The sequence below is a fragment of the Condylura cristata genome, unplaced genomic scaffold, assembly GCF_000260355.1.
Source record: "Condylura cristata isolate star-nosed mole 26May11 unplaced genomic scaffold, ConCri1.0 scaffold00012, whole genome shotgun sequence".
NCBI lineage: Eukaryota > Metazoa > Chordata > Mammalia > Eulipotyphla > Talpidae > Condylura > Condylura cristata.
The window spans coordinates 29210957-29238455 of NW_004567113.1; the positions used below are offsets into that span (position 1 = coordinate 29210957).

The following is a 27499-nucleotide window of genomic DNA, read 5'->3' on the forward strand; positions in this document are numbered from 1 at the left end:
ATCCAGATTTATCCACAGAACACTCAAAAGTTAGGCAATGAATTAGGCAGGAAACAAAAGAATTCCTCTGGTAGCCAGGGTCGGGACTCCCGGCCCCTGTCTCTACTTTTCTCCCACACATGTTTTATAACCATTGCCCTTTTGCAAGAGGGAAAGAGATATTCTGAATGATCGCTTCTTTCCTTTCACATGCAGTTGCTATTCCCAAGAGAATCAAGTGGGCTTTTTCTTTCTCCAGTGAAGTGATAAATATAGGATGTGTGTAACTGGGTGACACTCACCCGTTTGTGCTACATACCAGTAAATACACACAGATGCTCCCATAAATGATCTCACCAAACCCGCCTCTCTCCCTTCATCCTCTTCAAACCATTCCCACTTAATGTGTTTAACGCACTGCAGTTGAGTATTAACTGCTGCATTTAGCTATAAAATAAAGACAAACATCAACTCACTGGGTCCCCACGCCCACACACATACCCTCACCCTTAGAAACGTTGCCCGTGATGGTCCCAGAAACCCCTGAACACCCGCTCACACATCTTCCCACAGGCTTGCTCACACACTGGCTTTTTATTCGAGCTCTCATGGGGGAATCTTTCAACTCTTAGATAGGAATTTCATTAACAAAGAAAGGGGAGGGGAAAGCAGGAGGAATAAAATTAAAAGTTCTCAAAGGGGATCTAAAATTGTATCATCCTAGTGGGAACCTCCCCTAAAACTGTTCTTTATTTGTACATTCTGTGCCTGAAAAAAAAAAAAAACTTTTCATTAATTGGGCAATTGTCCAGGCTCCTAGTTTGGCATCCAGCCCACAAAGCTGTGAAACAATCTCCCCAAGCCTAGGCTTTGAAATGAGGAAACATCTCACTGGAAGCCAGTTCAAAATAAGGAACTTGGCAACAAGGTCCTGAGTGGCTTGTTTCTTTGCCGGCTCACTCTCAGTCACATCTCTGTCATCCTGAGTGAAGAGTCTTCATTTGGCCAAAGGAGAGATCAGAGACAGGAAGGTAGTGACGAGAAACTTCCATGAGACGCTCAGAAGTCACCACCTGAATATCAAACCTGAATAACCAGGAGAGATGTAACCTTGGCATATTTTCAGTTGTTTTCCTTCTGCCCACGCTGCAGGTTTTTCAGGTCCTTGCTTGAGCGTGCACTCCCTGGCGTAAATAAACGTGCTATCAACTGCCTGCGTCAGCCGGCCGGCTATTTAAGCAGCCTGGCATCAGCAAACTCGGCTTTCCAACCCAGAGCGTGCCTTTGCTGCTTCCACGTAAGTCACTTTCAGAGGTTTGACTTTGATGTAGAGGGATGAACTTGGGTGAAACTAGACCAAAATGCTTAATTATTATATTTGTTTTTTTTTTTAGATTTATTTATTTGTGCATACAGAACAGAGGTTGAGGGGTGACGAGAGGCGTCACCAGAGACAGAGTGGGGAGCAGAACAGGCAGATGGACGAAGTACACTGCTGAGGGGAGCAGCGGGCGGGTCAGGAGAGGTCTGCCACGCCATGTGGTCACCTCCGGGGCAGGCGGGAATTGAACTCATGCAGAAGTGGCTTAAGCTTCTTAGTGCTGTGCTTTAACCCGCTGCACCACCAGGGAGGGTCTATATTTGTTATTTTGCTGGGGGAAAGATAGAGGTGAGAAGGAGAAGCTTAGAGCTGAAGAAGATTTGGAGTAAAGTGGGGCAGGGGGTGGGGGTGGGGCCCTTGTTTGGCCAGCAGGTAAAGTTTTTTTCTTGTTCTCTGCTATCTCTGTAAGACATTTTGAGCCAGCGTTTGTATGATTGTGCCAGACACACGTGAACTTGTCATTTCGACGGTGATATTGCTATCGACTTCTCAGTTGAAAATCAGACTTAATAGCGTTTACATATATATTTTGTTTCATGTAGGAGAGAAGGTGTCTCTGGATTGAATAGAGGTGACTGGGTTGTAAGTTTACAGTGCTATTTATTGTTATTTCTGGAGCCCATAATACTTGCCATTGCTAAGAGTGAGTCATTGGTCTTGTTTAAGATGAAAAGGAATGCTGTGCTCTGGGGGTTTGAGGAAATGTACTGTGTGTGATATGTGACCACAATGGTAGCCCTATAAAATGTATAAAATGCAGAATTGGAATCAGTGACTGAAAGGTACAACATGCCACATAACTTAGGTGTGAAGGTCCTAAAGAGAAGAGGAATGCAGAAAGTTCCCTGAAGCAGAATTGCCATGAGTTAGTGCTTGGAACTTAGTGCAGTAGAATAAATACTCCAGAGCAGGCAGAGACCAAAAGAAAGTGGGAGCGGGGATGAGAGGAAGGCAGGCATGGAGCAGACAGGTTAATAATTAGACATAGAATTCATAAAATGCACATAGAATTATAAGGAAGAAAGCATGCCATAATTCCATAGTTTACCCCTTTGGGTCAAGAATTTGGTAACTAAGAATCTGGTAAAAGCCAGGGTCCTTTCCCACCTAGTTCCCCCTGTCCATTGACACCCCCCCCCCACACAACATGCATCCTGATACTCATTTTCTGGACCCCTGGGAGTTCAGAGACCCTTAATGAAGACCTTTGGTTTAAGCTAATGTATAATTTCTTAGCTGATCTGAAGCTGCTCACCAGAATCTGCAGAGAAGCAGTGGGGAGTTGAGACCCTTAGCACAGTCGCCTTCCTTCATCACTGAACTGGAGCTCAGTTGTAAGGATATAAAGATGGGATTTCCATCAAGCAATAATGATTAAGGAACTTCTCTGAGTCCAGAGAACTTAAGGGCCAGGAGGAAGAATAAATAAAGAAAAGGTGGTTATTCCTCTCAAAGAGTTTGAAATCTAAAGTATAAGGACATAGCTAATAATGAGAAACCCAGCCACAAAATACTACATGGCATGATTTCATTAGTATAAAAGGATAGGAAATGCAAACATATCTATAGTGACAGAAAGCAGATCAGTTGTCACCTGGGAAAGGGGAGGGAGAGAAGAGGATTGGGGAGACTAGCAGGGTTTAGTTTACATCATTATTGGGTAACCATTTCCCACCTATGAAAAATTTTCAACTTGTACACTTTAAAATGTATAGTATTATAAGGCAATTATACCCAAACAAATAATAATTTTTTGTGTAATTAAAAGTTACCCTATATATAATGAAAACTAAAAATGGGGTATTTATTTTTTGGGAAAAAAATAGGTAAATAAGATGGACTTTTTTTTCCAACTTTTTTTATTAAAAATTTTTTTCTTATATCATTGTAGTTCCTATAAGATTATGGGCTTTTCCAGAACTAGAAGGGTCACAGAGAACCTCTCACTCAGCTTTTGGGGTTCTGGACAAGTGTGTCAAGGTCTTTGGGACTGGGTCCCACCCCAACCAATTAAGTTTAAATTCCTGGGTGTGTGGCCCTGGGATTTTTTTTTAAAGGTTTATTTATTTATGCATACAGAACTGGGGTACAGGCCAGAAGTACAGGGACAGTGAGAATATTCACCAGAGACAGAGTGGGGAGCAGAACAGGCAGATCAATGAAGTACACTGCTGAGGGGAGCAGTGGGCAGGTCAGGAGAGGTCTGCCGCGCCATGTGGGTCATCCCCCTGGCTGGGGATTGAACTCATACTTCAGTGGCTGCTACAGCTTCATACTGCTGTGCTTTAACCCATTGCACCACCAGGGAAGGCCCCTGGAATTAGTTTTTAAAGCCCCATTCTAATGTGCAGCCAGGGATGAGAACAGTGACAACTGATGCCTCACTAATATGTGAGGACAGTGAAACCCACAGGCAGGGCCAAATCTGTCCCTGACCACATGACTGCCATGGTCTAGCCCCAGTGAAGGCAGTGAAGGACCCCCAAGGAAGAAGGACCCTCCCTCTAGACAGTCTCTTTTGTCCTCAAACTACACTTCCACCTCAAGTTAGGATGAGGTATCTGGCACATGTCAAGCAAGTTCTTGGAGCCCAGACATCCTCGGGGCAGCCAATGCAAGGAATTACTCAGAGCCTGAAAGGTGCATTATTTAATGATTGTGCTAACATCTGAGAAGGGAGAGTGAGAAGGGATGTTGCAAAATGAAGGCTTCCTTTTGTTCCCTGCATAACACCTGATCTAAATCGGAGGATTATAATTATTGAAGAGAATCACGACAGACACACCAGGCTCTATGCTCTGAGGGAGAACCAAATTGTTCTTTTAGGAACGTGGGTGTTCAGGACTGGGGTGTGTCTCATTGGCTCTAGGGGGTCTTTTCATTGTGATTCCCAGGTCAGCCGTGACAGAAGGGTAAATGGATGAAGTTTATCTTTGTAAAACTGATTCAAGTTATGATGTTAGTAGGCAATAATTGTTTAACTAATTATGTCTCTCCCTAATATATTAAATAGGTTCCAGCAAGATAACATGTCTGAGAGTTCTTTGAAATGTTATATCAATATAATTACCATTTGGGGCAATCAGATATTAGACAAAATATATAATAGCAACTGGTTCTAACTCCAAGAGATTCATGTGGGAAAATAGGCCAAGATGGGAGTTTTCAGTAGAATTCCTCAAATCACATACCATGGGGAACTACCGACAGATTGTGGGCCTGAAAGATTTCTTCTTGAATTGGTCTCATCTCTTTTTTTTTAGGATTTATTTATTTATGCATACAGAACTAGGGTACAGGCCAGAGATGCAGGGGTGGTGAGAGGATTCACCAGAGACAGAGTGGGGAGCAGAACAGGAAGACTGATGAAGTACACTGCTGAGGGGAGCAGTGGGTGGGTCAGGAGAAGTCTGCCACGCCATGTGGGTCACCTCCAGAGCCCAGAATCAAACTCACACTGAAGCAGCACTGCACTTTACCAGCTGCGCCACCAGGGAGGGCCTAAATTGGTCTCTCTCTTTTTTTTTTATTACAAAAGTTTATTTTTACATCAGGTCTCTTCTTTCTTAAATGCATTTGTCCTCATCAGAATTTGCCATATGTCATTTATCTTTCTGGAAAATGGAAAATCACACCAACTTCACTACAGTGGATATAAAATGTCAAAAAATTCTGTTCACAGTGTGGCTTTATAAATGCCACCTTACTCCTTCCCTGGAGTGGAAGGCTGGCACTGGCAGAGCAGCCTGCCCTGTCCTAGTATCATGGGGTCTCTTTCCTAAGGGGCCCGGTTCTGTAACCTGAGGTGAGGGGTCCCCTCAGCACTGTGGCTCTGAGCCTATGACTGGGCCTTTCTGCCACTCAGGAGGCTGAGATTGCTGTGACTTCTGTTGGCAGGTGGCAGCAGCCTGTGGCAGGTTCTGCCAATTCCCTCCTCTGAAGAGGGGTGTGGGCAATGTATAACTGACCTCCATCTAGGGGAACAGAACCTGCAGGAGCCCAAGTCTGCAGCAGCTGGGTAGCTCGACAGCATACTCTACAATGGCGAGAGTAGCAAGGAGAAAACAGGGGGAGGTGAGCACTACCCCAGCGCTTGGAGAAAGAGGAACTCGAGGGCAAGGTGGAGAGCTCCAATGTGCTGGAGGATTTGTGGGACTTGGTATGAACCTATCCTCCTAAAACATATACAGTGATGCAATCCAATGCATTAAATTAAAGTCTGGTCCCTCCCTAGTGGCACAACGGGTGAGGACGCAGCACTGCAAGCTGGTGCAGCAGCTTCAGTGTGTGAGTTCGATCCCTGGCCCTGGAGCTGACCCACATGGCGTGGCAGATCTCTCCTGACCTGCCCACTGTTCTCCTGAGCAGAGTACTCCAGCCAATCTGCCTGTTCTGCTCCCCACTGTCTCTGGTGAAGCCTCTCACGGCCCCTGCACCTCTGGCCTGTACTCCAGTTCTGTATGCATAAATAAATAAATCTTTTTTTTAAAAAAAAGTCCAATACCAGAGGAGTCTGAGGATGTCCCTGGATTGGGCCCATCCTGTGGGTTTTGAGTGGGCCAGTGGAGAACAGGCTTGAGGCTGTAATCAGAAGGGACCCTCCTGATTCAGGGGTGCATGCACCTGCTTTCCTCTTGGGTCAACTCCCTTGGCGACTGCTGCCTTTCAGTGATGCTGTTGTGGATTCAGCATCCTTGTGCTGTTGATCCTGAACACACATGGGTTTGGGGTCTGCTTGCACCAGACTAAGCAGGTACAAGCCAGGCTCTCTGTTATATTGCTGGGAACACATCTACATCTCTTGTTAGGCACAATGTTGAACACTTTCCCATAGAACCAGGGTAACAAGTCTCGGCAGAAGACAACCCAGCTTGAGACCTGGTAGTTAGGGACTAGAGACCTAATGTCAGCTCTAACCCAGCTGGTAAAAGAATTGTAAAACAGGAGGGACCCTGAGAGATCAGTTTTCCCAACAGATTATTAATAGAACCACTTTAATTCTCTAAAATTCCTGGCCTGAACAATAAACCACATGGTCATCTATGATCACAATACATGAAGGTACAAGAGAGTAAAGTGCATCACTTGGTACCAGAGGACTAATTGATGACTGAGTCTATTCTTCAGAACTAAATCCCAAATCTCTTTCTCAAGCTCCTCACAATTCAGGTTCCCTAGGGGAAGCATTGTACCGCTTTGCCCAGGTAGAGAACTGGTATGCCTTGTGAGTGGTCAAAAAGAAGTTCAGTGAGAATGGATGGGAATTCAGGAGTTTTAAATCACAAAATCAAGTTAGTCTGATATTTGCTTGATTCTTGTTTGCTTATAGCCTTGTTTGGGTAGCAGTAGATAATCTTTTTCAAAAGATACCCTTCCTTGTATCATTTCTTAGAATTTGTTTCCAGTGGTTTTGATAAAATGAGACCAAACTTGAAATCTCTCTTGGATATCTCCCAAATGAATGATTTTATCCTCATATGTTGAAAATGAAGCAAAACCAGAAACAGCGTAAAGCAGCCATGGGTCAGTTCTAATCTCTCAGTGTGTATGTTTCCCAGGAACCTAACGGCAGTCATTCTAGTCACCAGATCTAAAGGGATGATGATGAGAGTTTCCTGCATTCACAGGGGAGTGATAGATCTGCTTAGATCGTCTAGTCTTTGTTGATGAATTTTCATTTCTTTCCTGTGTAGTTTCTCCTTAAGGAATTACATAAACAGTCTTCCTTAGCTCTTATATCCCTTTACTTGCTTCTAAATTTCTATTCTGCTGGTGCCCAGGAGTGCAGTCTGCAGTAGAAAGAACCTCTAATTCTATCATGTATGCCTCAGAAGTGTCTTCATTTTATTCTGTATTCTTCATAGTCTTTCTGGGAAGTAAAGTAGCCTCCATTGGCCAAATGAAGATGGTTTATAAAGCAGAAGTAAAGAAAGTTCATTTCTGTAGTTGGCTCAGGTATCATGCTAAAAATATGTAGCTAATGAAATTCCACAATTTAAAAGGGAAGAGAGTCATTGGAACTCAAAAAGTTCCTAGATGATGAAGTAAAAATAGAATTACATCTATAAGGAAAGGCAAGGGGACCTGTTATTTTTTAACTTGAAGGAGAGAAGGTTAGGAAATCATCAGTGATGGTGCTGAAAAACATGGAGGTTGATCATGGAGGTCAGTGACCCTCTCCTCATCTTGCCCTTTGAAGAAAATCCAAGTCCAGGACTTGGTCTAGGCTACAGAATGAAGATATTCAACAGGCCATGAAGTATTCTGGGTATGAAAAATAATACATTGGGCAGAATTTAACAAGCAAGCTCTGAAACACAGGGTCATTTGGTAATTTTTCCACTTTTAAAGTCTTTTTTATGGTCTTTAAGTTACTGTTGAGCTACAAATTACTTAATTCATAGGCCACAGAAATCTTCTTAGGTTTTTACTCATTTTCTTTTTTTTTTTTTTTAAAGATTTATTTTATTTGTGCATACAGAACTGGGGTACAGGCCAGAGGCTCAGGGGCGGTGAGAGGCTTCACCAGAGACAGAGTGGGAGCAGAACAGGTATGTGGACGAAGTACACTGCTGAGGGGAGCAGCGGGCGGGTCAGGAGAGGTCTGCCTCCCCATGTGGTCACCTCCTGGGCAGACGGGAATTGAACTCATATGGAGGTGGCTTTAGCTTCTCAGTGCTGTGCTTTAACCCCCTGCGCCACCAGGGAGGGCCCATTTTCTTTTTTAAAGTACAATTGACATATAGCATTACATTAATTTCAGATGTCTAATATATCTCATCCTATTTCTCATAAGTAATCTCCCATTCCCCTTTCCTTGATTTTTTTTTAAAGATTTATTTATTCATACAGAACTGGGGTACAAGCCAGAGATGCAGATGGTGATAGGATTCACCAGGGACAGAGTGGGGAGCAAAACAGGCAGATCGACGAAGTACACTGCTGAGGGTAGCAGTGGGCGGGTCAGGAGAGGTCTGCCTTCCGGGCAGGCGGGAATTGAACTCATGCGGAAGTGGCTTAAGCTTCTTAGTGCTGTGCTTTAATCCGCTGCACCACTAGGGAGGGCCCTTCCTTGATCTTTTTAACTCAACATCTTATTGTTAGGATCTACCTATGTTGCTGATTATATTTCTAATGCATTATTTCTAACGACTTTTTACTAGCCTGCTATTTATGTTTGCTCTTTGCTTGCCTAATCCTCTATTGCTGAACACCCCTGCGGTTTCCAATTGATATGCCATAGTGAATACATAGTGACTACTAAGAGATGGATACACATGCTATTACAAGTTGTAGTCTCATACTACAAACATTTAGAAGCTACTCTTCAGTTCCTTAGTACTCAACAAGACTTTAATAAGTGAGTGAAATAACTTTCTGGAACTTGAAAATGTTCATGCTCAGTGAACTCCTTTCTCAATGTCATTTCTTAAATTAGAGCTATTGAATTCTACCATTTCATCTCCCCATACTAGCCATTGATTACCTGGATAAAGCAAATGAACTGGTCTATGAAATCTTAGTCATCGGGTTGAGTGAAGTTTCTACATGTTTGCCATTTTAATGATTGCAAAATCTGATGTCATTCAGTTGCCCAACATGATATCCTGAGTCATGGGGAAAGGTGGATCAGAACTCCAATAATGGTACCTTGTAATTTATATAGTGTTTACAATTTATAGCATAGTCTTAAATACATCTATCTCATTCAATCTCTCAACAATTCTGGGAGCTAGGTGAGCTAGGACAATAGCTTCAATTAAATGAAGGTTCAAAGCAATAAAGTGAATTGTCCAAAGTCATTTGGAAAATAACAACAAAGTCACTTAGAGATTGAAGTGACATGCCAAATGGAAAGTGCAGGTTTTCTGAAGCCCCATCTGGCCTCCTTCTGCAATGTGACATCTGATACTCAGAAAAACCACATATTGTAGATTCAGAGCTGTCTCCTGAGCTGGGCTGCATGGTGCATCTGCCCTTTCAGTTATTTCATGATGTTAGTGAACTAATGCTGCATGCCCTCTGTCCATTAGCTGAGCACCTGTTCATCAGAACAGCTCTACGGGGGGGAACTACAGTTTATCTAACTGAATAACATGGCAATAAGGAGCAAACACAACTGGACTTTGGCATAATGTGGAACTCTTCAAAGTATCAGGTGTGTTATTTTATTCATGGTCTAATTATAACCATAAAATAGGCATGGTAGTTGGACCATAAAAAATAATAAGCGATTTAAGTATATTTGTGGAAAGAGATACTTCCACTGGTTCAAAGAGTCCTCTGTAGACTGTTCACAATGCACAAACAGCCTGAGAAGTTATTTCTGCTTGTGTTATATAGGTTATAAGGGCCTATGAACCAGCAGCCTGAACATCTCCTGATCTTGAAAGTGTAGTACCATGAAGTCTGTAACTACAGTGGCTTGCTATAGAACTAAGGTTTGGGCAAAGACAGAATCCAACATACATTTTCAGAGAATAAATAAAATGACAGGTTCCAGAATTACAAAAGATCAACCCTTTTCAGAGTTAGACCCTGGAACTGAGGACATTTTCAAAATTTCAGAAAATTTTAACATTCCAAAGTGAATGATTGCTATATAGCAAGGTGACAGTTCTATCTACTTGAGTCTCAGTCACCTATATGTGATTTATCCATAATGGATTTTTTAAAAGTCAGACTGACTTCTATCGACATGTAAATTTTCAAGTATCCCTCCTTTTTTTTTTAAATATTTATTTATTTATGCATACAGTACTGGGGTGCAGGTCAGAGCTACGGGAGGTGAGAGTATTCAACAGAGACAGAGCAGGGAGCAGAACAGGCAGATCGACGAAGTACACTGCTGAGGGGAGCAGCGGGCGGGTCAGGAGAGGTCTGCCACACCATGTGGATCTCCTCCGGGGCAGGCGGGAATCAAACTCATGTGGAAGTGGCTTAAGCTTCTTAGTGCTGTGCTTTAACCGGCTGCGCCACCAGGGAGGGCTGGCATCAGACATTTTTAATGAAGAGATTTGATAAATCAATTTACTTCATGAGTTTCATACCTCCTGTATTATCTGGTTTGAAAAGCCCTAAACACGTGTCCCTTAAAAAGCCCTAGTACAAGCCCTTCTTGTTCCTTTGGTTCTGTTTGATCATAGGACCAAACTGTGGTTGAGATGTGGTGGATATTCATACTTGCTAAGCAGTAGCACAAACATACCAATTGTACAAGAAGCAGCAAAGACCCAAGCTTTATCTGTCCTGCCAAGTAAATGTCTACCTTGTGTATTCAAGCTGCAGTGAAAATGAAAGGCCAGGAAATCTGAAGCTGCAGTGTATCGCTTCCTTTAAACACAGACTGCAGCATGATGCTTTCTTAAGAGCAAAAGAACAGCCTCCAGGTTATTACTGTGATCAAGGAAATGTGGTTCTGTCTTCTAAGATCCTCACAGACCCATATATCGCTAATCCTTGGCAGCAGAAGAGATGCCAAAATTCAATGGGACTATTTTACTATCTCACATCTAAGAGAAATTTAAGGCTTTACATACAATAATGGGGCCAGACCTCTAAGTCTGCCTGGGACACTTCTGATGTATGCCTGTTGATTGGTGTAATGGGCCATTGCATACCTTTTACTGGTAAATGTTCCAGGCTGGATGACAAATTATACGGTCATGTTAATTTAATAGACTGGATATGAAAAATATTGTTGTTCAGAATGTTTCATGGGCTTCTCAACTGCTTTTGAAAGTAGAAACTAAGCACAGCATGGTGATCTTCACCAGGCCACTTTTCCGGGATAATAATATCGGTAAGTTGTTGATGAAGACCATACAATAATTTAAAATTCAGGAGCTCTGATCGTTAGAATTTTAGAAGAGAAATTAACGAGAGCTCATCTGATCAACAGCTTCACATTTCTGAATGAAAATATAATTACGCCACATTTGGAAATGTGCATCATTAATAGTTTCCTATGTTATTTCATGAGCAAAATCTCACTGGATCACAGCTGGAATAAACACACAAGGAAGGAAGGTTTTAGCCAGATTTTACGAAGATGAAAACTAAGGTCCAAATAAATTTAAAAGTTCAGCCAACATCACATGACTGCTATGTAGTGAGCTAAAACTGAAATCCAGGCCTGACTCCCTGCTCAGTGGTCATTTTATGACTCCAAACAGCTGCATACCCATTCATTAATGCAGGCTTAAAGTGGATTCCCTACATATTCATCCATTAAAGACATACAAATGTTCCCTCTGTAAATAATCCTGTATTTTATTTCTGTTTCTCTCTCTCTTCCCGCCTACAAAAAGCAACTACCCCATTCTTGTCTGGCAATGCCATTCAGTGTCCGGCTCTGGCAACACAGGGCACAAAATCATTCTTCTCCTTTCTTCTTCTCTGGGTAGAATGAGGAAGAAGAGAGGACCATGTAAAGAAATTTCCAGCTTTTTATTTATTTATTTTTAAGATTTATTTATTGCTTTATGCATGCATGCAGAATTGGGGTATAGGTCAGAGGTGCAAGGGCAGTGACAGGATTCACCAGAGACAGAGAGGGGAGCAGAACAGGCCGACTGCTGAGGGGAGCAGTGGACAGGAGAGGTCTGCTGCGCCATATGGGTCACCTCCCTGGCTGGGGACTGGACTCGTGCTGCAGTGGCTGTGATAGCTTCATAGTGCTGTGCTTTAACCCATTAAGCCACCAGGGAGGGCCATCTGGCTTTATAACTGTTCATCATTCACATCAGTGATCCTATGTCAGACAACCTGATTCTCATAGCAACACTGCTCAGCATTGCCTTTTCCCCCTTTGTCCTCTCTCCCTTTCCTTATTTCATCTATGTTACAAAAACACAGCTCCGGTAATTGTGCTTTTATCATGAAATAAAGGAAAGTCTTATTTCTTGAAGTGAAAATAAAGTGTAATCAACATGCTCTTAGTAACTACACGCCCGACTGTGTTCACGGACTATTCTGGATACGTCAGTTATAAATGTCTAACATCCTCAAAAGTTCTCTGAAAACCCATTTAATATCTGTACCAACATCTCATCTCTTTAAGCCAAATGTGAATTAAAACTGTTTCTTAAGTATTGCCTTTCAAAATAAAGAAATTACTAAATTTCACTAAGATCTTTCAATAGGACTATTTTTTACTTTTTATCCATTGAAATATGTAACACTTTAGTGCACTCCTCTTTGTGGCTTAGCTTGGGATTTGATCTACAATTTATAATGTTCTTCTAGAGAAAACTTTTTCTCTATGACAATCATCATAAAGAGAATATTGTAAAAGCAACCTGTTAATAAAATGAAGATCCCCTATATGGAGATTATGGAAATGAGATTGCCCTCTTTCATTTGCCCATTTTTCTTCCAAAAAGTAGACCAAATATCCCCCTCATTTCACAAGACACTCAAAGATGACATCTAAGGCTTGTTATTGTCTTTCACCATTTCCCCATGTTTCCACACACAAAATGTTGCATCACAACATGAGTTGCACTATGAGTGAAAAAAGTGTGTGTACAAAGAATTTTCTGTCACTGCTGGAAGCCATTCGCAGATACCCTCCTCTCCAATAGCTTTTCAGAACATCTTGCTGTTCTCTTTAAATGACAGCAGAAAGTCTGGATCGTTGGGGGATCTGTTCTCAGCACAGTTTCAGGATGTTCCTTAATCAGTTCCACGGGACACTGTCCACCCAGGGCACAGCTACAGCTAGAGTCACTGAGCTGCCGCTGCTCTGCTTAAAACCACCCTCTCTGTGCCGTTCTATCAGAGGTTCCATTTTTTTCTCATTTCTATGCTATCTTATTCACGCCATAGCATGTTTTCAATCACACCTGTGCCAATTACAGAAGAGCATGTGGGAGAAGGTGGCCATCCTGGCTGGGGGTGCTATTGTCACTGTAGTGAAGAATGGGGTGGCAAGAATGGCCCATATCCTCAAGACTGGAGATAACAGGTGCTGGTGGGGGTATGGAGAAAAAGGAAACCTCATCCACTGTGGGTGGGAATGCACACTGGCCCAGTCCTGGTTAGGCAGAACACTAAACATTGATCTACCATAGGATCTAATAATTCTCCTAGGCGTCTACCAAAGAGTGCAAAAAACACTAAGTCAAATGGAAGTACACCCTCCAACCTTCACAGAGCTCTATTTGCAATAGCCAAACTATAGAAACCATCTAAGTGCCAAGGACAGAGCAGGGTGTTAGGAAGATGTGGCCTATAAACACAATGGAATAGCAGTCAGTTGTGAAAGAAAGAAGAGCTTAGGCCTTCCTGGTGGCAATGGGTTAAAAGTGCAGCACCATGAAGCTCACCAGAGACACTTCAGCATGAGTTCGATCCCCCGCTGTGGAGGTGACCCACAGGGCACCGCAGACCTCTCCTGACCCACCCACTGCTCCCCTAGCAGTGTATTTTGTCGGTCTGCCTGTTCTGCTCCCCACTTTGTTTCTAGTGGATCCTCTCACTCCCTGTGCCTCTCACCTGCACCCCAGTTCCGTATGCATAAATAAATAAATCTTTTTTTTTTAATAGCTCTTGCCATTCATGACAACATTGATGGAACTGGTGGGGTACTAAGTAAAATAAGTCAGAAGAAGAAAGGCAAATTCTGGATGGTTTCACTCATCTGGAATGTAGAGAAGCAAAGAATCAGTCAAAATGGAGATAAACAAAAGAACATCCCCAGATATCTGACTTTAGAGCTGAAGCTACCAGCAGAGGGAGAGGGAGACCCAAAAGGGGAGGGGCACAGAGAACCATGGTGGAGGATGTTTAAGTGCCGTGAGGGTGGGCGTGGGGTAGTGACAGGTGTCTGGGGAAGTAGTCTGAGCAGATGCCTCTGATCACATGCAGTGTTGCAACCAATGTTTTATCATTTTTAAAAAGAGGGAAATGTAAAAAAAGACAAGACTTGGGCTGCAGGCAGCTGCTCCCCAACTTTGTGTGAGACGGTTGGGACCTGCTGCAGCCCCTAAGGCCTCCTCCCTCGGCTGTGGCTGCTCCCCAGGCAGACCCTACCTATCTCCTGGGAAAGCCACAGGCCTGCGGAACATCAAGGCAACACAGATAACGCGGAATCTCCCTTTCAAGTTTCCTCCAACTCCATTTTTGGAGCTGCAGATAAAGTGCGGGAGATTTGTTTACATTTGCCTAATAAGGTCGAGCGGTCCGCTTTCCACCCGGTTAACAGCTGCAGGCAGACACACAACCACCCGCCCACTCACAATGACAAGCGGGCTGTTCTCAGACCGTGCTGTGCTTGACTCCACGAGGCAGGAAGACCGAATGCCAATTAGTACATGAATTCTTGCCATTCCAGCTGGTCACCCGTGACCATCCCACCCAAGTACTGATTCCCCCAATTTGTCAGGGTTTGATATCAGAGTTCTGCCCATTTTACATGGGCTTTTACATGTTACTGCTCATTAGCTCCCAATTCCAGGTCCTCTTCAGGTTAGCTTTTCTCTTGCCTTAGAGAAAACCCAGCAGAATTAAGAACAAGATGAAATGTGAGTTGATGTAGTCAAAGGGTCGAATCATTAGAAGCCCTGAGTACTAATAATCCAAAATAGCACTTTCTGTACCCTCATTCCACAAATGTGAAGAAGAGAGATGATAACATAGACCTTTGCCTAACAGCTCGGCTTAAAGATCCTGTGATATTATTATAAGGAAAGTGTCCCTAAGGTGTAAAGTGCTTACGATATTATTGTGCTTTAAATGATATTGGGATAGATATTCAATAGGACAATCTGGGACATATATACATTTTCCTTTGGATGTGGAATAATCTTTGGGTGAAAAATAAAAATGTTTACTCCCCTATTCTTCTAAGTAGACTTGATAGAAAGACAAAGCCCATGCCTTACCTAAAAAAGCAATTTGTAATCAATAATTAGATGATGCCCTGGGCAAAGTGGACCTTTAGTCTGACCGAGGGCCTTTTGTGTGATCAATTTTTTGAAGAAAAAAATTAAATTTCTAAATTACAAACTAACAAATGAAAATGGGAAAATCAGAAAAAGTATAAAGAAGAAAAAAATTAGGCTATTCATCATCCCACATTCTACTTATAACCACTGTTAACATTTGTTGTATTTCAGCAAGGTTTTATGAACTGCAATCAATGTAGTATTTGGATTTTTTCTATTTAGATTTAGAATTTCCTTTCCTGAAGACAGCAATGATGTTATATACATGGTCTATTCATAGTAATGTTCTGGTTTAAATTCTACTATGTAAGTTGTCTATATAAATGAAAACTCCAAATTTAGCATTTCCATCACTGGTACATGAAATGACTCTGAGGACAAACTTTACAGTCTAAAAAATGGTCCATCTGCCTTTTTTGCTTTGTCCAGCTCCCCATGAGACTCTTTATGAGGAGAATCTGCCACCCATAACTTTTTCTTTTGTTTTGATCTTTGTGGCAATTATAAAGAGACCAGAGTGGCTGGGAGGGAGAAAAGATGGTAAATATTAGCCTAAAGCAATTTCTGCAAATTAGCAGTTTGCAGCATTCTCTGTGAGCAAATTCATATAGGTAGATACATTTAAAATAAATGACAATAGATTCGGGACCAAAGGTAAAGTGTCAGATTGACATAGCTGTCTACCCAGGAATTAATTTTGAAAAAAAAGTCAGCAGTTTTCATTTAACCTCTTGAAAAGGTTTATGCGCTGTCTTTCCCTAACCACAGGATACAGAAAACACAACCACAGGACTATTTACTCTTTGAATGTTTCATAAGATATTAATAACGATAGCAACAAAAGAACCTGTACTAAGATTAAAGTTTAAGAAGCTTTAAAATATTTTTAGCTCTTTTCATCTGAAATTGTTTAGACTACCGTTAGAGAAACCTTTCAACAGTTTCCTTACTGGAAAGAGTTGAGACACTTTCAATGCCAAGGTTACTAGGGTGATTTGGTTTATAAGTTTCCTTTAAAAGAAAGAGAGAGGGTGAAGGAGGGAAGAAATGAAGCAGCAGAAGCGAACACCTGTCAACCAGAGAGGGCTGAGAAAACAGACAATTTTGTGGAGAAATAATAGGAAGATTTAATGATAAAGTTTAGATTGTGCACCCTCATTTCTAGAAATGAAATTGGTTTGTTCGGTGTACCTGGGAGAAGTAGGCTCTGTCAATAGGCCCTCCCACAAATCTCCTTGGCAAACAACCAAGTCCTGTGGCCCTCAGCATGGTAACCTATTACAAGTCTTTTTAAGTCAACTGTCCATGAAACCTCACACAAAATCCTGTAACAGGAAGTCACAGAAATAGAAGAGAAAATGCACCTGCTGAAATGTAAGAAGCTTTCAGATAATGTGATGGCAATCCAATAACAGGAGTCAGGAAAGGATATACAGAACAGTTCTTGAATCTGAGTCCAGGTTAGAAATCTGGACAGTTGTTGAGTCACTATAACTACATCAATGGAATGAGCTGGAACTCTTCTGGGGCAAGAAATCCAATGGGAGGCAGCAGCTTGCCCTCTCCTTGTTCTCTTAGGCAAAAAACAAAAAAAAACAAAAAACAAAAAACCAGCTGTGGGCTCCAATGGGCTGCTCTGGCTGGGGTTGGTACCCTATAAGGACTTTTTTTTTAAGATTTATTTGTGCATATAAGAAGTAGGCCAGAGGTGAGGGGGTGAGAGGATTCACCAGGGACAGAGTGGGGAGCAGAACAGGAAGATCTACTGAAATATACTGCTGAGGGGAGCAGCAGGCGAGACAAGAGAGGTCTGCTGCACCTTGTAGGTAGCTCGCTGGCCAGGGATCGAACTCTTGCTTTAGTGACTGCAGATTACTTCGTAGTGCTGTGACTTAACCCCTTGTGCCACCAGGGAGGCTCCCTCCTATAAAAACTTTTAATGTCCATTCAAAATGGCAACAAGTCCATGCCTGCGGTGAGTAACAGGGCAGCACTGGAAAAGAAATCTCATTCTCAGAGAGCAGGTCTCATTCTCTTGGCCTGTTACAGGGGAGGACTAGAGGAGCTGTCTTTAAGGAGCTTTCCAGTTCTGAATTTGTGTATCAAAACAGGGGGAGTTGGATGCCAACAGGAGAGAAGACATTTTTATGTGATTTGACCCCATCCTGTCTCAGTACTTTCAGAAATCACTATTACAGACTTTTGGAAAGAGAAGCACAGAACTCATTAAAACCCAGGGAAATTATTTGCACATGACCTGAGAAGTAGCTGGAGCCTACAATTCCCTCACAGAAGAATGACTTACTGCCCAGCATGTAAGCCTCTTCCAGTGACCTAGAGGAGAAGCAAGGACATTTCTTTAGGGAGCATCAGATACATCTCACGGTAGAAACGGTTGCAATCACATCAAGTAGATTGTGCAGGCAGGTCCATGGAGTGTGGCCTTCTTCAAGCACAAACCACATCAAAACCTACTCAGGTTTGTGCTGGATGATTTTGCAACTGTTTGTTAAAACAACAAACCAATGTGATTCAACACTGGTCTTTTACCGTCAGCAGTGTCAAGTCCTGACCTGTCTGTACCAAATCCACAGCTAAGATCTAAAGGACTAACTACTTGTACCACAATACAACTTAGGTTGGGAGAGGGCTGGGGATAGGTCCACAGTGGCCTATTTTGTTGCTGTTCTAGTTCAGAGCTACTTCCAGATGAGGGAGACATATTGCCAAAGTCAGGAAGCCATATTGCCCAAAATCTACTAAAGCAATGTTTCAGTCTAAAGTAAGGGCACACAATAAAGCTTAAAGGTTATAGCAGATCTGTTTTCTTGATTCAATTGTGAATTTTAATGCAATTGCCAGGAAGTCAGGCTTTGACTTTAAATGAGGTAGATCTTTATCTTTTGGGTTTTTGCTCTTTTTTGGAAGTCCTGGGGGGGGGGCACATAATCCCTTCATCATGGAACAATGTCTAGGCCATGTTGGGCAGTGAGAAGACAGGCTGACCACAGACCTAGGACTCAGGGCTTTAGTTTCTAATGGGGATGGCGAGGGGGTGCTGCGTTGAGAGGTGGTGGAAGAGGCTGCAGAGTAGCCACGCAGGCCTCAGGTGGAAGTATCTCTAGATGTCCAGCCATAGGGGCTCTACCGAGAAAGCAAAATGGACCAACGATGTAAGAAAATTTATAAGTTTAATTAAAACCAAAATTATTCCTTTTTGGACCTATTTCCACCTCTGTAAAAAGAGCGACATTAATAGCCCACCATTCCCCATCTCCCCAACTTTGAGAAGTCATTTCTGCCCTATCATTTCTTTGGAGGACGTTTGACCTGTACAGACTTGTCGAGCCAGACCCCGTGTGCTAACGCACGCGAGTTACAACGACACGTACCTGCGAGGTGTGCCCGCAGCGACTCAGGTGTCCCCACCCCCGCGGTCTTTCAGGCCAGCCCCCAGGGATGCTCCCCTCCGGGAGGAAGCAGTGAAGGAGGTTTTCAAGATCCAGGGCGGGCTGCGCGCTTCTTGCACCCTTGCAAGACTCAGGGCCATGAGGGTGCGCTGTCATCTCCTCCCACCACCCTAGACCTTGGCCCAGGGGAACCTGCTGGAACACTGGTGGCAGGCGCGGCGGCCAGAGGACGCGCGACTGGACCGCGGACCGCTCAGCGGGAACGAGCCAGGGAACGAGCTAGGAAACGCGCCAGGAACAAGCCAGGGAACGAGCCAGGGACCGCTGCCGCCGCCTCCTGCAGCAGCCGCGGACTCGCGCTGCGGTGCGGCCGTGGGAGGTTCAGCCGGGCCGGCTGAGGGTGCCCGGCCGCGCCCCGGATCTCCGTTCCCCTCCCCCGTCCCCGGTGCCCCCCTGTCCTCCACCCCCGTCCCGGGCTGTGCTCACCGCCGCCTCTTCTTCCTCCCGGGCAGGCGCGCCAGGACCATGTCGGCGGAGACCGCGAGCGGGCCCACTGAGGACCAGGTGGAAATCCTGGAGTACAACTTCAACAAGGTCAACAAGCACCCGGACCCCACCACGCTGTGCCTCATTGCCGCCGAGGCCGGCCTCTCCGAGGAGGAGACCCAGGTGAGCCCCAGCGCGCACCCCTGCCCCGCCGCGCCGCCGTGCACATCCTCGCCTGGGTGGTCCAGCCGCGGTGCGGGCACCCCCGTCCTCGCTTTTAGCCTAGGCGTCCCCTCCCTCCCTTCCCCCTGTCTGATTTTCCACCTCTCGGTCCGCACCCCGAGAGCGCAGACCCTGCGTTACTCCCAGCGCCGCCCCCCCACCCCCAGCTTCCTGGCCGCATCCCTCTCCCGGCGCTTTCCCAGCAGCTGCTTAGAAACCCCCGGTTCTTGCTGGCCCACCCTCTGCGGCCCGGCACCCGGGCTGTCGCTCCCTAGGATTGGGAGCAGCGTCCCCGGCCCACTGTGGTCTGGCTTTCCCGGGTTCAGTGTCTCCTCTGGGCTGCGGGTGAAACCTGGCTGCGAGAAGCGGCTCTCGGAGCCCGGCCCCCTCTAGAGTCTACTCGGCGGGAATGTCAGAGCCGGAGGGGATCTTAACCCTCCGCTATAAACTCAGTCCTCAGGTGAAGCAAAGAGAAAACTGAGACCCAGAGTAAGGGAATTGCCTGGCTGGCAGGAATTGTTGAGCGTGCTCGTCCCACCACGTCACGCTGCAGCTTCACCTGAGCTGCAGGGCTGAGCCTGCGGGCGCCAGGGCGATGTGGTTCTGACTCCCCTTCATCGCCTGGCCCCAAGGTTTGATCTTTCCCTGGAGTTTTCCAAGAAGGTAGACATCTGCCATAACTGCAAAAGGAAATGGAAGCAGATATCCCCTTAAGTGCATCTGTTAGTTCTTAAAAGCGCCTTTTGGTCATGGAGACTAGGAAGTGGGCTAGCATCCCTCCCGTGGGTCCCAAAGCGATTCATACTTTTAGTCGCTGCTTATTCCACTCATTTTATAAGTTGGGGACTTTGTTCTTTTCACATATAAACATATCCAGTTGAATATGGATTCTAGCTACGTAGACCCCAAATCCCAAGACCACAGTAATTTTTACTAATTAAGTCAGGCTTGGAGAATTTGCCCGTAGAAAATTCTCTCATTTCTAAGTCTATAGAAAGTCAAGCATGTCTGTTTTTAGCAAAGAGAACAGCTGCCCAGCTATCAGAACCAGAACTTAATAGAAGGTGATTTACTGTTACCCAAGCCAAACAGCTGAGTTTCTTGGAACCTCTGGGGAGACAGCCCCAGGACATTTTAGCATTTAAAATCCCACGCTATATTTAGAAAAGAGGAATGATCACAGAGGCAATAATAACTTATCTTTTAAAAAGAGAGTGTGGGCTTGTTGTGTACCCAGCGCCAATGGACATCTAGCCTCTGCTCATCTGATTCTTCGTGGATAAATTACTGCCATTCTCTTACCTGTAAAGCAAAGTAATTAGACTGACCTTTGTCATGGCTAATAGGAGTCAAGTATTGCTCCAAGCACCTCCTAAGTTTAAATCGTTTATTCATAACAATGCTGTGAGGTATTTTAAATCCCATTGACTAGAAAGGGAAACTGAGACAAAAAGATTAAATAAACTTGCCTGGATCACAACTAGAAAGTAGCAGAGCTAGGATTTGAAACCTGCAGTCCAGCGCCACAATCTAAGATTTTAGCCACTTTGCTCGGTTGTCTTCATAGAACAAAAATGTAAGAAAGTGACTGGAGTGGGAGAGAAGGCTTGAACATCGATTTATGTTTTATTTTTTCTTGAAAAAAAAATCAATGTGTTAAATGAAAGTCATCCTAGGTTATATTCTGTTCTTGAGAGTCACTTCATTTTAGATACTTAAGTGATATATCAGGTGAGCAGCAAGAAGAAAGGACACCTGCTTGTTTCCCAGATTGAGGTCAACTGATGCAGACGGTTCACAGCAGGTGCATCTGCCTTCCTCAGACAAGGTTTCCTCTCTTCTGACATCCTCAAGGGAACAAACAGTAGAACCAGCCCCAAAATGAGTGGGCCTCTGATTTCCTTATCCTGCCATAAGGCCAACACCTTCTTCCTCCCTGGGGCTACCACTGCTTGGCTGGACCCTTTGTCTTCCTGCCTGGACCTGTGGGTGAGCATCTGTGACCCCAGAGTTTGGAGAGGCAAATTGTAGCAAGTTCAGGAAATCTGCCCTCCTCTACTAGACTGGGTTCTGTCATTTCACTTGCCATCCCTTTCCCCCCAAACTCTTCCAACCCTCTCCACTCCAGTGTCCAGCGGTGAGAAAGAAGAGTTTCTTCTTTCATCTTCTCAAACAGCATTTGCCTTTTTAAAAGTGTCTTTTGGAGATATAATGCCCAATATTGAACTCATAGACATCAATCAAATTATTTTTATGTATAGCTGGCCTTGTGAGACCCTTGAGATAATTCCGTAGAGTTATTAAGCTAGAGCCTTCTGGGCCTATATAGAAGTGCTGTCTGGTATCAGAACTTCTGCTTCTATCCTTTTATTAGTTTTGCTCCTTTCAAAAGGAAGGGCCACCAAAGCCAAAGTAATAGTCATTTCATATGCTTGGTCCTTCATCCCCAATCTCATATCCCTCCACAACCGAAATCAGATTCATTTTTCTAGAACAAGTAATACTTTAGTAAAAGAAAAATAAGAGAGATTCTCTAGTGAATTAACTCGGGCTTATTCACACTGCTGTTACTCTGGCAGGAGCAAGACTAAAAATCTGTAACTTTCTGGGACTGGGGGCTTTGTTGACCTCTCCCTACTGTTTGTTCCATGCAAGGAATACACTCTGCTTGGAGAAGCGCCACCTGGAGGATGCCAGAGTGAGGTGCAGCGTGTTCTCACGGGAAGAACTTTTTGCTGGGATCCTGGAATAGGTTTTTCTCATGGCAGTAGATAGCTAGCAGATTTAAGTTAGATAAGCCGTACAGAATCCCAGCCCTTGTGTCTCATATCATTTTGAAACCAGTGTTAGAAGAGGCTGGGAAATTTATTTTTCATCAGCCCTTTGGGAGGTTGAGATGATCTGGCATTTTCTATTATCAAAAATTCAAGTCGTGTAGCTGGCATTGGTTCTTAGAGAGGTTTCCAGTATTTTTATATCCTCTTGATGTCCTGGGATTATTCTCAGAACTCAGTGGTTTTAGTTGTTGGTTGTCTTATCAGTGGAATAAAGACCTCTAAAGTTCTCCCTCCTGAAAAGAATGAAATGTCAGTTACTAGAGAAAGGGGCAGGAACAATGTTATTTTGCTTTAATCCCTCCCCATCACAGTGCCTAATTATCATCTGTTTATTCAGAGTAAGTAAATCTCCATCAGCAGGAAAGGGTAATGAGGGCATTCATTTATTAGCAAGCAAGGGATGAATGTCTTTCCCAGGGGATGACTGAAACAAAGAAGAGAAGGATAAAGCCAGGTGGAAAATTAGGATCGATGTGAGTGAGATAGGATAATACTGAGCTCTAGAGGAAATAAAAGCGTGCAATGTTGGTTCCAGAGCTACCGGTTTGCTAAATTATCGTCTGCCAACTTGATTTATAATAACTTCAGAAAACCATTGAGCTTTTCTTTAACCTTGACCTGGCCCCTAGAGCTAGGACTCAATTTGTTAAGCATTTGGATGCCAACTCACCAATTCATAAATGTGGTCCTTGCTGAAGATACTTTTGGTAACTCTGCCTTTGTATTCAGCTTTATTCCTATTGTAAACATGTGGGTGGCTCTCCTGAATGGAGCCAACTCAATCATTTTGTCTAAATGAATCTTGATAGAAAATGAGACTTTCTTCCTCCAAGTTTTAATTAGTCAGCTTTTAAAACTACCATGTATTCAGCTCGAGTAGCTGGAAATCCTAATGAGTCAGACCTTGTAGCTTTGAAACCCCCCACAGAGCTGCCTCATTAATAAAACTGGAGCTGTGCAGCTCTCATACTAGATCCCAAAGTTAACTAAACCCATCCATGAATTAATGAAGAAAACACAGTAGAAATGCAGTTAAAGCTACCAAAAGCATGAGTTCCTTAGTGGTAAATTAGGGGTCCCTAGGAGAAAAGGGGGACATCGGGACACCAATGACCAAAGAGAAGTCTTGGTCCTTGTTTCTTCTGCCACCCCACAGTTTAAAGGTGTATAAGTCAACTGCCCTTGATAATGTGTAAACCCTTGTACAGTTAGGGTGAATTATAGGTGTGGTCCCTGCTGTCTAGACAGCTTAGCTTGGTGGCAAAGCCTGAAACAGTCTGGGGGGCCTTGATCCTCACAAGCATTCCTTCCCCTGTGAGTCTCACCTTTTCTTCCATTTGGGGGCTTGTGCATAAATGCCTTTCAGCTCCCCACATCTCAGCAGAGATGCAGTCTTCCCCAGCGTAACCTGAGAGCACACCCTTTTATTTCTGTAGTTAAATCCAAATCTGGACAGGAGTCTGCCCATATGAAGTCAGAGTCCTGTAGCTATTTCTCACCACTCCATCTCCATCAGCATGTCTCTGGTTGTGTATCCCATGGCTGAACCCTTTCTGCTTCCTTTCTGTCCCCTCCGCTGCTTACTCCTAGAATAATTGACTTTTTTTCTAATTAATTTAATTTTTACAAGATTCTCCATTTTGTGCATTTTTTCACCTCGGTTGTAATCCCCATGGTCTTCCACCAACAGTTTACCTGTGTGCCATCACCACAGTCCTGTACACTCTTCCCACCCCAGTTTTGATCCTAGAATAGTTGAATTTTACAAAACGCAAAAGGGATAATAGAGACCAGCGAAGTTTATCTGTTCATTCGCAGATTACAGATTGGGGCTCTACTTTTAGGGACTTTCTCAAGACCCATTTGAGGGCTTCCCTAGACCTGTGGACTTTTGTGAGGTGTGAATATTTGTATCACATGGAGCCAAATGATTCTGAAAATTGGAGGCCTACTGCGTCTTCTCTCAGTGCTCAGCAGCCCCAGAGAAGGAAAGATCAACTAACCTACTGTATGGATCCCCAAGTTGTCCTCTGAACTTTTCCAGTGCTCAGCTATTCATTTTATTCAGTACATATACTAAGCTCTATCCAAGAGCAAGGTGAGAGAAGAACACACTGATGAAAATAGTAACTATAGATATATATTTGGAGATGCTTTCATCTCTTATATTCATTCAAGAAACACTGATCAATCTCTGTTATGCACTTAAGCGTGGGCCAAGGAGACAGTAATGATAGGATGAATACTCTTTACTTTCATGGGTCTTATATTTTAGAAAGAAATGTAAATTAAAAATAAGGGACTACAGAAATAAGTACAGTTTATAATAAAGTTTCTGTGAAACTTCTCTACATGAAGCGGTCAGGGCAGGCATCATTGAGAAGGTTGTTTTAAGCTGGTTCCGACCGTAAGAGAGAGATCATCAGATAAAGAATGAAGACAGAATGTTCCCAGCTTAGGAAATAGTATTTACAAAGATGCCGAGGCAGAAAAAGTCTCATAATGAGAAGAACCATCCTCATGGACACATTCCTTGCCCTCATCCTTCTGGGCAGCCACAGAGTCTACCTGTTAGAAAGGGAATAGGTGAATCAATTTCTCAGCATGACAGGTAATTTTTCACATTTGCCTCTTCCAGAAATGGTTTAAGCAGCGTCTGGCCCAGTGGCGGAGGTCAGAAGGCCTACCATCAGAATGCAGATCTGTTACGGACTAACGAGATGGTGGACATCAGCGGCTTCCCTAACGGACAGCATCTCCTTGGCTCAACCAAGCTGTTTCAGTTTTTCAGTGTAGTGTTGTATGTTCCAATGTCAGCTGACCTGCTATTTAACACAATGTTGTATTTTTTTTTTAAATGTATATAACTAGAAAAGAAATAACAGGAAGCTCTGTGCAGCTTCTGGCTAGGAAAGTGGTGTGGCTTGCATTTCTCTTCTGTTCATGATGATAGATGGTTTGAAACCATCTAACTTCACTTTTCACCATCATGTCCTACTAGCAAATTTACTTTCACTTTCTGTTTCAGAATAGGTGGGGTCTACATGGAAAAGATCATATGACCAAGAGGGAGAAACATTTCTTTCTGTATCTGTTTCCTAAGTTGTTGTTTTTATGGTTCATTGACTACATTGAGGTTAAGTGGGAATACAGAGGGATATTTGAGTCATTCAGATTTTATAAAGCAATTTCTCAATGAAGGCTGTTTTAATTGAAAATGCATTCAGTTAGGCTAGCAGAAAGAAACTCCAACTGGAAGAAAAGCAAGCAACTAAAAAAAAAATCTATAAAAGTGTTGAATTTACCTTATTTAAATGTTTTGTTAAATTTATTTTGCTAAACAAGATGAGCTGCTCTTTGACTCTAAAATGATATTCCAAATAAAAACTTAACATTTTGTTGAAAATGCACTGAGTCCTTTGCAGATTTTTAAACTGAATAGTAAGTTTTAAAGGAAAAGCAGAATAGCTCCAATGCAGAAGCAGAGTGACCAAAAAATCTGTCATTTTCTAAATTCTTGCTCAAAGTGTGGCCCAGGCCACTGTGGATGTTAACTGCAATCTTGCAAGTAATGCACAACAGCACACTCCTACCCAGACACACTGAATCAGAACCTGCCTTTCCTACAAGGTCCCCAGGTCATGTATATGCCTATCAGATTTGAGCAGCGCTGGTCTATGGGCCTCCATTTTCTAGCATAGTGCATTAAATATCTTAAATCATCCATCAGTAATGATTGCATGGAACGGTAACTTGATTATAGTGGATTAACCAAATGGCTTTTCATTTGTTTGTTTAATTGATGGATTGCTTTTACATATGACATCAGCAACTTGGCAGTGCCCAGACGTTGTCAGGGGCCTACAGGCATTCTATCTTTCTGCTTTTTTTTACCTTTAGCAGGGGGCTCTTGTGATGGCGGGTACAAGTTGGAGGGTTGGACACTGATCTACATTTCAAGAAAAAAGCAAAAAGAGAAGGGCAAATGCTATTTAAGTCTCTTCCTCTTAGTAAGGGATTCTTAGAAGACTAACCTAAAAAATCCACCTACATCACAGCCCCTGAAGGGCTTCCATGTTGGTAGGGGTCCTTCGTGGGGACCACAGCTTTAGTCTACTTGACCTCACTGATGGCCTAAAGTTGGTGGCCATTGGGTTAAATGCCATTCCTCTTTACATGGCAAGGGAACAAAAAAATGGATTTAAAAAATATATATTTATGCATACAGAACTGGGGTACAGACCAGAGGTGTGGTGGATGAGAGGATTCACCAGAGACAGAGTGGGGAGCAGAACAGGCAGATCTACTGAAATACACTGCTGAGGAGAGCAGCGGGTAGATTAGAGGAGGTCTGCCATGCCCTGTGAGTTAGCTCCCTGGCTGGGAATTGAACTCATGCTGCAGTGGCTTGGAGAGCTTCAAAATGTAGTGCTTTAACCCATTGCGCCACCAGGGAGGGCCCAGGAAGTGGATATTTTTAATTGGGAAGACTGTGCCTTGAGTAAAATTAGGATCTCTTGGTAAGAAAGAAGAGGGGATGGATACTGGAAAGGGGCCGGTAGCCTCTGCAGGCATAGTCTGGAGTAACTGGTATGTGCTTCTGAACTCTTACCTACAAAAGAGCACAGGCCTTTCGGTTCTTTAAAATAAAGAGTCCCAGATAAGAATCACTAACAGTTATTCAGAATACAAATATTTACATTGACTCTGGGAGGGAATCCTATTAAACATCCTTGGCAAGCTTCCTTTTCCTCTACCTTAAAGCATTTCTTCTGTAAACAATACACAGTGAACTTGGGACTGAGCAGAAAGCCTCTCTGGCAGGTTCCCCTGCAGCCTAATCAGTGGCCATCTGAGCATTCAGCAGCAACCGGGGTGGGTGCTGACATCCATTCCGGAGAGAAAGGCGAAGGCGGGACAAGACAGAAATGTACACACATCATAAATAAGTACTTAGAAAAAGCATTCTTTACATTTCTGAACTTTCATTGATGTTGGTTAATGAACAGACCTTGGAAAAAAACAGGGAGGGAAAAAAACATGCTGCTAATATGATCATGAACTAAGCAGACACAGAGTTCAGGGATTCGTCCATATTTGGCAATGAAAGAGTTGCTACGCCAGTTCCATGATCTAGTCCAGAGTCCTTCTAGCATACCAGAGACGTGACTCAAGAACAATCCATCTAGAACAAGTAAGCCAGGTGGGCAGAGAGTATGCCTTTAGCCTGGGGTC

At 43.5% G+C, this 27499-nt stretch overlaps 1 protein-coding gene across 4 annotated transcripts; it reads left to right on the top strand.

The window, feature by feature from the left end:
* Window positions 1-935: 935 nt before the first annotated feature.
* On the top strand, window positions 936-25536 carry HOPX (HOP homeobox). 4 transcript variants are annotated; one of them, XM_012724299.1, is made up of 4 exons: window positions 936-1010; window positions 1132-1276; window positions 19232-19388; window positions 24903-25536. In XM_012724299.1, the coding sequence occupies exons 3-4, from the start codon at window positions 19245-19247 to the stop codon at window positions 24978-24980; spliced, it is 222 nt and encodes a 73-aa protein (XP_012579753.1). In that variant the 5' UTR covers window positions 936-1010; window positions 1132-1276; window positions 19232-19244; the 3' UTR covers window positions 24981-25536. The 4 variants fall into 4 exon arrangements, with proteins under 4 accessions (XP_012579753.1, XP_004681332.1, XP_012579754.1 ...); XM_004681275.2 differs by having other exon boundaries at window positions 965-1276; XM_012724300.1 differs by lacking the exons at window positions 936-1010; window positions 1132-1276 and adding an exon at window positions 7890-7911.
* Window positions 25537-27499: the final 1963 nt, after the last annotated feature.

Excerpts from the sequence above, each read along its gene's own strand:
- HOPX (XM_012724299.1), top strand. The coding sequence starts at position 19,245 with ATGTCGGCGGAGACCGCGAGCGGGCCCACTGAGGACCAGGTGGAAATC. Across the intron at positions 19,389-24,902 it reads TCTCCGAGGAGGAGACCCAG|AAATGGTTTAAGCAGCGTCT; the intron begins GTGAGCCCCAGC and ends TGCCTCTTCCAG.